General features: G+C 39.0%; 1 protein-coding gene across 3 annotated transcripts in view; it reads left to right on the plus strand.

The window, feature by feature from the left end:
• The window catches only part of GTF2E1 (general transcription factor IIE subunit 1), a 40,429-nt gene extending 30,088 nt beyond the window's left edge, over positions 1–10,341 (plus strand). For 2 of the 3 annotated variants that reach the window (XM_070788600.1, XM_070788610.1), the window contains exons 5-6: positions 1,879–2,299; positions 10,124–10,341. In XM_070788600.1, coding sequence (XP_070644701.1) covers positions 1,879–2,299; positions 10,124–10,130 — 428 coding nt within the window. In that variant the 3' untranslated portion in view covers positions 10,131–10,341. Of the gene's footprint in view, positions 1–1,878 lie in introns of all 3 variants that reach the window. The other variant, XM_070788620.1, reaches the window with a different exon arrangement.
• Positions 10,342–13,525: the final 3,184 nt, after the last annotated feature.

Here is a 13,525-nt window from a genome sequence, read left to right on the forward strand (position 1 = left end):
CAGTATGCTTGCCTGGAGAATCCCACAAATAGAGGAGCCTAGTGGGTTACACTCCATAGGGTTTCACAGAGTCGGCCACAAGGAGTGAAGCAACTTAGCCCACACGGGTCTTCTCTTGATAATGATAATAGATAACACTAATCTAAGTACCAGACCTTTGCAAATATTCACTTAATCACCCTGGTAATCCAGTGAGATAAATACTATTTTCCACCCTTTTTGTACATCAGAAAACTGAAGCAGAAAAAGATGAAGTAGCTTGGCCAAAATAACACATCCAATAAATGTTAGTCAGGATTTAAATAAAGGAGTCAGGTTTCAATCAACATTTTAATTTCTTTTGTGTGTTTTAAATGGCATTATATTTGGTATTATTTTCAGAATACAGGATGCAAATGTTTTTCTTAAATTCTTCATTTGTAACGTGTACACAAAATGATAGGAAGTGTGTGATGTGTGTTTTCCTTTCTGATACTAGATTCCTAGATAGAGTCCAAAGTACACTTAATTTGCTTCAGGAAAATAAGCTGCCATTTATTTACTCATTCATCAAATATTTATTCAGTACCTAACAAGCAGTAGTCACTATTCTGGGTGCATGGGATATATCACTGCGTAAAAAAGGTAAGTATCTGTTGTGGAGAACTGACATTTGTGGAAAGTAGGTCACAGAGACATTAGGCATGAAGTACTATGTTAGAAAATAAATGCTATATGGAAAAAATAGAGCATTAAGAATATAGAGGTAGGGGTGAATTGAAAGAATGTAAAATTTGAGTAAAGACATGAAAGATGCAAGAGAGTATAGGTACCTAGAGGAAAAATATCCCAGGCAAAGGAAATGGGCAGTGGAGAGGGCCTGAGGTAGGAATGTGTGTGTGGTGTGCACGGGGAACACTATGGAGGCCACTGTGACTGGACCAGAATGAGCAAGGGGTAAGAGAAGGGATAAGTAGTGGGGCAGGAGGAATTCAGATGATGTGGGACTTTATAGGTTATCGTAAGACCTTTGGCTTTTGCCCCAGGCAGGATGAGGAACTTTATTTTGATGTCCTGTTATGCCAGCTACAAACTTGGTCCTTCACAGACATTACTTCATGTTCTTAACCAGAGCCCTAGAAGCCAAATACTTTTATCATCCCGTCTTATAGAAAAAGGTACCGAAGTTTAGAGACTAAATAACTTGCCCAAAGTGTTACAGCTTGCATGTTGGATGAACCAGGGTTCAGATCCAAGCTATATGTCTCTTAAAACCCATGTGCAGGGACTTCCCTGATGGTCCAGTGGTTAAGAATCCACCTTGCAATGTAGGGAACATGCATTTGATCCCTGGTTGGGAAACTAAGATCCCACATGCCACAGGGCAACTAACCCTGTGTGCCCAGTAAAGATCCCATTGTGCCCCAACTAAGAACCGATGCAGCCCAATCAGTAAGTAGATATTAAAAAACAAAACAAATCAAAACAGACCCAGGTACAGTTGACCTTTGAACACAGGGATTAATCTGAGTATAACTTACATTCATAATTCCTCCATGTCCATGGATTCAACCAACCATGGATCATATATTATTGTAGTATTTACTATTAGAAAAAATATAAAAATAAAAATAAATCCATGTGTAAGTGGGCCTGCACAGTTCAAACCCACATTGTTCAAGGGTCAGCTATACTTAAAGGTTTATGTTACTTAAGCTCTAGTTTGTGAGAAACATTTTGAATATCTTTTGGGCAGTAGCTCAAAAAAATGGAACCAGCGAAATCTGTATTATCCTATATTATCCTATATTTAAATATATTAAGCTTTTATATTTTATTAGCTGTAAAGGAGTCCCTTTTTTATTTAAGAATATTGACTTTCTGGTTTTCTCTTTCCAGGCGGCATAGATATAGACTCATTTCAGGAGCATGAAGAAGGCCATGCAGGGCCAGATGATAATGAGGAGGTCATGCGAGCATTGCTCATTCACGAGAAGAAGACCCCGTCTGCCCCTGCAGGTTCAGTGGGGGCGGCTGCTCCCGTGACCGCTGCCAACGGCAGTGACTCTGAGAGTGAGACCAGCGAGTCAGATGATGACTCTCCACCCCGTGTGGCCACTGTGGCTGCACATCATGGAGAAGAGGATGAGGAAGACGATGAATTTGAGGAAGTAGCAGATGACCCTGTTGTCATGGTGGCTGGCCGTCCATTCTCCTATAGTGAAGTGAGCCAGAAGCCAGAGCTGGTGGCCCAAATGACACCAGAGGAAAAGGAAGCATACATAGCAATGGGACAACGCATGTTTGAGGACCTCTTTGAGTGAGCTTTCCCTACCTTTTCCTCCTTTCTCTAATGCTCATTTCAAAAAGAGATTTCTTACCTTTGAAGAAATGTGTTTAATGGCTTTCTGCCCCTCTTGATGTAAAGCAACTGTTAATCTTGTGCAAACAATAATGGGAGAGAAAGTTTGATTATTTTATGCCAGAAACTTCCCCACAAGGTAGGTTAGCTATAAGCATTCCCTTACCTATTACTACAGTATTAATATTTTACTGTATTCCCTTATCTAATCGTTTTCCTTTCCTTTTTAAGACACATTTTTCTCCCTTCTGAAATGAGTGTGACGAGTCTATAAGGTAAATTCTTCCGGTCTGCCTGTAAGAAGCCCATTATGATAGGTTACAGTACTTCACTGATCACATCCTTTTTATCTGTTCTGACCAAGCATTCCTAACAGCCCCTGATATTGCTGCCAACCAAGCAGCTTCACAACAGGCAAGTCATTGATGTAGGAAAAAAAAATCTTAAAGCTTCACATTACCTCACGGTTGAAGATGAAGTCATTTTGTAAGGCTCGAGATGAGAGTATGTGTGGAAGGAGGATGATTATGCCTGTATCTCATGACTAATATCTAAACCAAAATTGGTGTCTTTAGAACTGACTTGACTGACAGATGTTACTGTTTTGCTTACTGCCTTATGGTTTGTATATTGGATAATAGAAAACAGAAAGTGTGTTTGGAAAATCCTTAGGAATAAATTAGAGGAAAAAATGTGGGCTTAGGATAAGGAGTCCATGTAAAGTATTGAAGAATCGAGAGCATTGGAAACAGTACCCTTACAATTGTCTGAATTTGTGCTGATTTAGAAAGCTGAGACTGGTACCCTTCTTTTTCAGTTCTTCCACAGTGCTATAAATTGTTAAAGAGGTCATCGCAGCAGAAATCAGCATATAACAATTGATTGCTCCTTTGTTTTTTTCTCTCAACCTTTTTGAAGCCTTCTTTTTCTCTTTTGATTCTTGTCAAGCATGGTAATTTAGAGTGCATCCAGTATATTGTTGAGCATTGTAACCTCAAGGAAAATAGTTTATTTTTGGTTCTGATATGTAGCATGGTATTATTCCCAAAGGCAGAACTTTAAAGAACTTTCATACAAGGGTCTACAGTTGTATTTTTTGTAATATTTTCCCTTGCATTGTCATTTTTAGGTATTTATCATTTTCTAGTACATGTGTAAAGTTAAGACAGATTTTAGAGCATCTGAGCCTTGTGTGAAGTAATGTTTCATTAACTTGGGTTGTATTAATGACTAAATATTGACAATAAATCAATTTTGTACTGACTTAAATTTGTTAATTTCTAGCTCTGTAACATCTTGGAGCATAATTAAAATGAATACTTTTCCCAATGAAGAAAAGTGTTTCAGAAGTTTTTCTCTTATTGGCATTGTTTCACATAGTAGATGCAATTGTATGTGATCTAAACTTTTTTCTGGCCATAAGTTGCCTGAAGAATGACTTTAGGTATGTACCTTGTGCAAATAGGGCTATTCAACTTTAAACGTTGTTTTCTAAACATTGATAGTTTAGAAAGAAGTTCAGTAGTAATCAGATGTTAAGTTTTGAAATGTAGTTCTAGGTGAACTGTCAGCTCTTCGTTTCAGCGAATACTCATTTCTTGCTGTTTTTTTCTTGATCTCACTTGCATGTTCTTTTTCCTAAAGCTACTGTTCTGTTTTTCTTATCTGTTATCTATTCTTTCATCTCCCTCTTGGAGTCAGTGTTATAATCTATGACTGTGCTGAAATTGTTCAGTTTTTTTTTTTTTTAATGTCATTTCTTATTTTCTTTATTTCTCAATTTCTTTGGCTGCTCTTTGGCTGTTCAACCCATGTTTTCCTTGAAACATTTTTTGTTTGGTATCCTAGCCATTACATTGGCCAGGTTTCTTCTTACTTCAGGAAGCCTCCATGCTTCCCTGGCTTCTTTACCTTGCCTCTGCACCATCTGTACTGACTCACAGTAACCATGGACACAAGTCTGTGTGGCAGATTTTCACTGAAGTCTTGATTATAGTAGTAGGGATGGTCAGTGGGAGGGATTCAGCATTGAATAGTCAAGGATTATGATACACACCTTGTTCTTAAAGAGTGTCTTTGCCATTCTCACAGGTTTCATCCCAAGTAGAGTGCTGTAATATTTCAGCTTTCTTTTTCCTTCTCATCATCACCTTTTTCTTTCCAAAGGCCTTGGAAAGTTATAAATGTATTAGAAAAAAATAACTTAGTTCTTTATTTTATTCCTGTTCCAAGTATGACCTTGAAAGATCCTATCATATCCAAAGTGGTCTATCAGAATGTTTCCCTAACTAAGAAACCATTTTTCCACCCACTTTTTCCCCCTTCCCCCACTTTGCCACTTTTTTTTCCTCTCACTGCACTAAATAACTATTCCTCATACACTTGACCAAAGTCAGGTGATGAGTAAACAACTTTGCCCTAGGTAATCGATCCACAGCTTTGTATCTGCTGGAAGATTGCTTCCAATCTATCTACCCTTGTAGTTGAAGCCTTTTTCTCATTTAGATACAACTTTTTTTCCAGAACACCTTAAGGAGCATTAACTTTAAATGATTAAAAGAAAATATCCAATTTGGCATAGCCTGGAAGTCAGGAGACTAGGTTCTAGTCCCAGTTAACTAGACACTTGCAGTGTGACTCTATTACCTGATGTCATCTTCCTGGGCTAGTTTCTCAGTTGTCAATAATGAGAGGATTATGGTAGGATCACCAATATTCCTTTCTGCTCTAATATTTTGTGAAGTGGTAGCTAATGTGTTTTAAAGTGAGGCTGAATAATAATAACAAGACAACAAGAAGAAGTCTTTTGATGTGCTACAGCAATTCAAGCCAGTTGAAGGATATTTTAATGGAAGGGCTGGTGTAGATAGCAGCTTTAGGATTTAGAATGTAGAAAACCAGAGCATAAGCAATTACTAACTCGGTTTTTGTCTTCTGGTCCGGCCAAGGTAGTTCATTTCTGACCTCAATAACTGAGGAAGAAATAATTGAATATTTCATAACTCTTTTTGGTGTCATTTTGAGATAATTAGGCAGTGAATGGGAATGAGTTTGGGAAGAGCAGTTCCTCTTCTTTCTACCAGTTGGCTGTTTGGCTAGATTCCCAGCCATTACTACAGTAGAAAAACTTACATGTATAGTTTCTTGTTCTCCTTATTCCTGGGTTTAAAAAAAAAAAAAAAAAAAGTAACTAGGAGATGACAATCAAAAAACAAATACGAAAATCTTTAGAATTTAGAAATTTGTATAATTCCATCTTCTATTTGTTCAGCATTTTGTTTCCATGAAAGCTGTTTCACATTGTTATCTCTAGGAGAGCTATGCTACTATCACTTAAAAATTTTTCTTTTTTAAATCTCTTGGGGAAATGAGGAAGATTTTCAGAAAGGAACTAGAACTATGGCACTAAACTTACTGTCCTTTCTATTGACTTTTTATATTATAAAAGCAAAATAAACTGTGAATAAGATAAGTACAGGTATTCTTGAAACATGTAAAGCCGAATGGGTTGAAATGGGAAATGCCTTGAAATTTTGCTTCTTCCTTTGAAGAGCTAAAAGGAATGAACTAATTCTAGTGGTCCTCAAGGAAAGAAACAAGCACCTTAACCTCTCTTCAGAAAGATCTTGCTGTCCTTCTGAGTACTAGAGGCTGCCATTCCTATTCCAGTTGCAAAGCAAATAGGTCTCTAACATGACCCAATTTCAGCAATCAACCCACATTTCCCATCACATGAAAGTACATTATCACTTACCTGATGTAAATAAGTCTGAGAAATTTATGTGGAAACAAAGGCTAGTGCCAGGTGCTAAAGTGCCTTTAATCACATGAAGGCATGTAGAATAGTTGTACAATTTGTTGTTGTTACATAAATATATTATTTAAAAATTCATCCAATAAGATATGTATATATATATATATATCTCCATATCCTTTGTTGACAGTATGTATCATCCCAGACCTTTTCTAGACCTTTAGAAACAACGTACTCACACTCATACCCACAAATACACTGCGATGCTTTTTAAGTGAATACAATCATGTACACATTGCCCATACATACATTGCTATTTGTTTTTAAAATATCTTGAAGATCTTTCTATATCTGTATATTTAAATCTGATTCATTTTTAAAATAAGGACTAGGTTGAATTGTATAATTATATGGTGGTTTGTATAACACTTCCCTTCTCGAATGGCATTTAGGTAGTGTCCAGTTTTTCACTATTAAAGTGCTATAGTGAATTACCCTTATATATCCTTATTCTATATTTCTATAGGATAGAACCATAAAAGAGAAGTAGCAAATCAAAGGACATGTCCATCTTAAACTGATCAGTTCAGTCGGTCAGTCATGTCCAACTCTTTGTGACCCCATGAATCGCAGCACGCCAGGCCTCCCTGTCCATCACCAACTCCTGGAGTTTACCCAAACTCATGTCCATCAAGTCGGTGATGCCATCCAGCCATCTCATCCTCTGTTGTCCCCTTCTCCTCCTGCCCCCAATCCCTCCCAGCATCAGAGTCTTTTCCAATGAGTCAACTCTTCTCATGAGGTAGCCAAAGTACTGGAGTTTCAGCTTCAGCATCATTCCTTCCAATGAACACCCAGGACTGATCTCCTTTAGGATGGACTGGTTGGATCTCCTTGCAGTCCAAGGGACTCTTAAGAGTCTTCTCCAATACCACAGTTCAAAAGCATCAATTCTTCGGAACTCAGCCTTCTTCACAGTCCAACTCTCACATCCATACATGACCACTGGAAAAACCATAGCCTTGACTAGGACCTTTGTTGGCAAAGTAATGTCTCTGCTTTTGAATATGCTATCTAGGTTGGTCATAACTTTCCTTCCAAGGAGTAAGTGTCTTTTAATTTCATGGCTGCAATCACCATCTGCAGTGATTTTGGAGCCCCCAAAAATAAAGTCTGACACTGTTTCCATGAAGTGATGGGACCAGATGCCATGATCTTAGTTTTCTGAATGTTGAGCTTTAAACCAACTTTTTCACACTCTTTCACTTTCATCAAGAGGCTTTTTAGTTCCTCTTCACTTTCTGCCATAAGGGTGGTGTCATCCAAATCACTTTTCAAAAAAACTGTTGGAGAATTTTAAGCAGGGAAGCAATTTGTAGCATTGCCGTTGGGTTGGAATTGAAACCTGGAGATTATTAAGGTGATTTCAATAGTCTTAGTAATAGAGGGCTTCCCTCATAGCTCAGATAGTAAAGAATCTTCCTGCAATGCAAGAGACCCAGGTTCAATCCCTGGGTCCGGAAGATCCCCTGGAGAAGGGAATGGCAACCCACTCTAGTATTCTTGCCTGGAGAATTCCATGGACAGAGGAGCCTGGCAGGCTACAGTCCATGGGGTCACAAAGAGTCATGACTAAGTGACTAAAACACACACACACACACACAAGTCTGTGGGGATGGAAAGAGGGAACAGGTTTAAGAAACTTTGGAGAGGTGGCATTAATGGACCTGGTGACTGTTTGAATGTGGCACTACCCTGGATGAAGCTGTCTTCTGACTGAATGGTTGTTCCATTTATCAAGATTGGAAATACAGGAGGGAGAGCAGAGTTTATTCTTTTTTCAGCTCGCATCTCGTAAATGGCACCATCATTTCACCTACATCCTCACACCAAAAGTCTAGTAGTTGGTCATCACATCCTGTTCATCAGCAAGTCCTGTCAGACTCAAAATATAATCTAATTTATATAACCTAAGTTTGAAGGTAGAGCTGATAAGACTTGCTAATAAATTGAAAATATATTTGAAATCTCACCTCATACTTCACCACTACCAGCCTACCCCAGGCCATATTAATACCTCCCCCTACCTGCACTTAAAACACTTTATTGACTGTTTCTTAGAATAACATCTAGACCAAACTCCTGACCCTTTTCCATAGGTCCTAAGAGATCTGGCCCCTGACTACTTTTATGAGCACATCTACTATTCTTCCTGTTAACTGCTCTCTAACAACATTGACGTTCTCTGCTTTGCAAATGTGCCAAGGTTTTTCCTGCCTTAGGTCTTTGCCCTAACTATATTCTCTGCATAGAACTTTCTTCTCCATTCCTGTCACTTTTATTTCATTCTCAGCTTAAATGGCACTTTCTCAGAAAAGCCTTCTCTTCTCTTAAAGTAATCTCTTCTCCCATTCATGGTGATATTTTCCTACTTTATTTTCTTCATAATAACATTGATGTTTACAATGAACTTGTTTATTTTTTTATGTCTCTAAACTACCCGCCCCCGCCATCACCACCCTCAAAAGACTAAGGACAGAATACTAGCATTGTGGAATTAATTCTGGCACATGATAGGCTCTCAACAAATGTTGAATGGATGAATGGACAGATGAATTGGCACTAGGAGAGCATACTCTTTTTCTCCACCAAGGCATATCATTTTGTTCCTGCCTGAATTTTATTTATATATATATTTCTTAATCAATTAGTTATGTTTACTTGTGGCTCATGGTACCTAGGACTGTGTCCCCAGGGTAGCAGAATATAGCTTCTTTAGTGCAACCAATGAGACGCCTAGAAGCTTTAGTTCTGGGGAGCCATTTGCTTCATTGTTCATGGAAAAGAGAACCTAGTGAGTATTTTGTCTAGAACCGCCCTGTCAAATAAGGTAGCCACTAGCCACTTGTGACAGTTGAGTATTTGAACTGTATCTAGTCCAAATTGAAATGTGCTGTAAATATGAAACACATACCAAATTTTGAAGACTCTGTGGGATTAAAGAATGTAAAATATCTTATTAATAACTTTTATATTGATTATTTGTTGAAAAGATAGTACTGTAGATATGCTAGGTTAGAGGAAATGTGCTATTAAAGTTAATTTTACTTGTTTGTTTTTATTTCTTTTATATGGCTATTAGAAAATTTTAAATTGCCTATATTGCTAACATTTGTAGCTTGCATTGTATTTCTGTTGAACAGCACTAGTCTAGGACATTCTCTTCAGGTGCTAGAATTATGTATTGTACTTAGTGACTATATACATTTTTCCTCGTGTACAAGTTTTTGACCTGAATGCTGTGCTCATGCTGCACTCCTCCCTATCCTCTACTAGAAAGGTAGGCTTTGTTTTGTTGGTAGACTCTTTCTCTTGGGAACAATAATGAATTTTGCTTCTGGTTTAATTTTTCCCCTTTCATGGGTGAAAATGGTTGGGGTGAGGAGTTTTTTGTTTTGTTTTGTGTGTTTCCTGAAGTAGGATGAAATATTGGGGATGACATCAGCAGTAGAGATAAGGAACTGAGAATTGTTGACTACCTAAACCAATTTTGTGATGTTGAAAGTGCTGCTGACTCCTGGGTAAGTGAGGAACCTGAGCATCCTGTGAAGCCAAGCCAGAGACGGAGGAGCTCAGAGCCAGTCCTAAGTCAGAGGAGTTGGAAGCCCAAAGTGGTGCTCTGTATGTGTAATCTTAACAGTCAGTGTATGTGAGATTGCTCATGTGTTTATTTCTGTCTCTCCCCTTGCTAGAATGTAAGCTCCATGAGGGCAAAGGCTTTATCTTTCTTGCTTACTGCAGTGTTCTGGCTCATATCCCTGACTCAATATGCCTGGCACATAGTAGGTACTCATCAATAAATACTGAATGAAAAAACAATTACGTTTTTTCGTAATTACTTACTCCAGGCCAGGAGTAAGCCATGGCCTTTATACAAAAGACTAGTTTCCGTTTGTATACCTAATTGTATACCTAACGTTTGTGATGCTATTTTGTATTAATTATCTTCCTGTTTGGAATGCTTACAGATGGTGAGTGCTGATCTACACAGCAAAGTGCATTTTCCCCAGCAACTGGTGAAGCCACCTAACCAAAATACATCTCACAGATGCATCTAACTAAAGGGAATTTGTTCACTTAGTCTGTGTTAAAGTCATTCTTTACAGAAGAAATTGTGAGGAGCAAAGACTGTGCTATTTCTTCAACTGGAGATTTTATTTATCTCTTAATAAATTAAAATTGATGATTCCGTGGTTTCCTTCATGATATCAAAGACCCAGCTTCCTTTTATCTTTATACTTAGTCTTTCTTTTTTGAGACAAGTGTTTGTTGCTTTGTGGTTCCATAATGGCCAATACTTCATCTTTCTACATACATCTTCAGGTAGAAGTGAGGGAGTAAGGCGATAAAGGTATATAACAGTATCAGTATCAGTCAGTATCCCCCTCCCTTTTTAAAAAAATTGTGGTGAAATTCGTATGACATAAAATTAATCATTTTAAATTGAACAATTCAGTGGCATTTAGTTTATTCACTATCCAGTTCCAAAACATTTTCATCACTGCAAAACAAACTCTGTCCCCATTAAGCAGTTGTTTTCCTTTCTCCTGGGGAAACCACAGCCCTTGGCAACTACCATTCTTCTTTCTGTCTGTGGATTTACGTATTCTGGTTATTTTGGATAAATGGAATCATTCAGTATGTGACCTTTGTATCTGGCCTCCTTCACTTAGCATAATGTTTTAGAGGTTCATCCATGTTGCAGCATGTGTCCGTCCTTCACTCCTTTTTATGACTGAGTAGTATTCTGTTGTGTGTATATGCCACAATCTGTTTATTTATTCAGTTGTTGATGGGCATTTGAATTGTTTCAGCATTTTGGCTATTGTGAATAATGCTGCTGTGAATATTCATATACATGTATTTGAGTACCTGTTTTCAATTTGAGGGGCCTATACCTAAGAGTGAAATTGCTGAGTCTGTGATAATGTCTATGTGCTGTTTCTTTTAACATACCACCTTCCCAGCACTGTGTGCAGTAATTACTGGCACTCCTTGGGGAGTAGACAGGGCCTTGTAACCAAGATGTCTGTTTTGGAAGTGAGAGTCAACAGAGAATATTCAGAGCTCTAGGGTCGGTGACCAGAGCAACAGCTGCAGAGGGCCAAGTACTAGTAGGTGTGTGTATGAAGTAAGAATCGAAGCATCCTGGATTTTCTTTTGTGAAGGAAGTAGCTTCTCTGCATTGCCCTTTATATCCTTTCCTGGGTTTCAGACTTTTAAGTCATAACATAGACTCAGTCTGGCCATCTGAGTACTCACCTGGGGCTGTGATCTCTGTGCTCCAGTTCTCTGTCACAGAGCCAATCCTTTAAGTCCAGGGTCGTAGCGGGCTAATGTCTTCTTTTGGTCAAGCACGAGGTGAAGCCCTTTTGTTTGAACATGCTTGGAAGTGTGCCAGTATCAGGGGTGGTGGTGATGGTAATTGTTAAGATACAGAGGATGGATCCAGAACTAAATTGCCTCTCACAAGTATTTGCTCAGTATGAAGTCAGCTTTAATCAGCCCTGTTCCACCAGCTTCAAAAATGGGAGGCTGGCAGCTTTTCATTTCAGGGTAGTGACCTGCCTGGGAGGTCTAAAGAATGATTCTGACAATGTTCCAAGAGAATCCTTCCCTGCTGTTCTGTGCCTGTGTGCAGGTATAATGTGTATGTAGGAGGGTAGAAAAAAGGCAAGACGGGGTGGGCCTTTATGTTTAGTGGGTGGGTGGAGAGGACTTGGCGTGCTGTGTATGTCACTCACATTTCACATCTTTCTGACAGGCTATAACTTTAGCAACTTTATGGATAATTTCTTTATTGCTTTTTCCACTGAGATTCATTAAGCTATCAAATTATGGCAATGATATGGAGACCTCTGCCCATGTCTCCTGCGTTAGTCTAGTTCCTTTAAGACTGACACAGTCCTTTTCCCTCCCTCCCCCACCTCAGCAGTTAGCAACAAAAACACCTAGCAAGCAAAGAACCAATTGAAAGTCTGTGACAGTGTCTGCTTTGCCTCCTAAACTACTATTTCTCAAAGAGTGTATTGGGCCACTTTGGGAATTCTTAAATATATTCTCAGTGTTTTGACCAACAGATATCTGTGATCACCATCTGTCTCATTACACTACTTCCCCATCTCCCAAAGTGCACTTGGTAAATCCCTTTTTTTAAACTTGCCTTTCTGCAATAAATGCTACTCTCCCTCTGCCTCAAATCCTCCCTTGATGTTCTTCCCTCCTCTCTCCTGTGTCCTCTTCTCCACAATCATCACTTCAGGAACAGGCTTCTTAAGCCTACTTCCTATGGTGGATGTGGGAGGTTTTCATTTGTTCTCCCACAGTGTGCATTTCTCCCCCACTCTCCCTGCATGTGATTCAGCTGGGACTGATGCCAGTCATAGTGACTGATTCAGAGAGGAGCATATGATCCAGGCCAGGTAATGAGAGTTACTTCAGGACTTTGGTTGAAATGAGAAAAAGGCACTGCCTTTTTCTACTAGGGTTACTAAACTGGTAGAGCATAGCTGGTAGCAGCTGGGGACAATCTTTGTTACCATTTCAGGGCAATCTGCCTGAAAATAAAACCAACACAGAGGAAGGCAGACACTATAGAGATGGAGAAAGAGTGATTTCCAGTCACAACACTTGAGCACCTTAATCTTACCATACTTGAATCATTTTTACCTTTGTAATTATTTCTATTATGTGAGTCAGTATGTTTAGTTTTATTCTTTGGCCAATTTGGGTTGAGGTTTCCCAGGTGATGCAGTGGTAGAGAATCCTCCTGCCAGTGCAGGAGACTTAGGAGATGTGGGCTTGATCCCTGGGTTGGGAAGATGCCCTGGAGGAGGAAATGGCAACCAACTCCAGTATTCTTGCCTGGAAAGTTCCATGGACAGAGGAGCCTGGAAGGCTGCACTCCATGGGGTTGCAAAGAGGCAGACATGACTTGACTATCTGAGCACACAATTGGGGTTGGGTTTCTATCTCTTGTAATTGAAAAAGTCTTGACTTACTAGACAGTGCCCATCAGCCCACTGATATCTATACTTCATCTTCACTTTGTTATTCCCTCTGTTATTCAGTTGGAGATAGTCTCACCTGTATTCTAATCACTCTCAACTCTTCCCATCTCTGTTACAATCCCATACATATATTTATCTAGGGCTTTGTAGTCTACCAAGGGGCTCCCGAAGAAAGGCAATGCCAAAGAATGCTCAAACTATCGCACAATTGCACTCATCTCACATGCTAGTAAAGTAATGCTCAAAATTCTCCAAGCTAGGCTTCAGCAATACGTGAACTGTGAACTTCCAGATGTTCAAGCTGGTTTTAGAAAAGGCAAAGGAATCAGAGATCAAATTGCCAACATCTGCTGGGTCATT

Source organism: Bos indicus, chromosome 1, assembly GCF_029378745.1.
Source record: "Bos indicus isolate NIAB-ARS_2022 breed Sahiwal x Tharparkar chromosome 1, NIAB-ARS_B.indTharparkar_mat_pri_1.0, whole genome shotgun sequence".
Lineage (NCBI taxonomy): Eukaryota > Metazoa > Chordata > Mammalia > Artiodactyla > Bovidae > Bos > Bos indicus.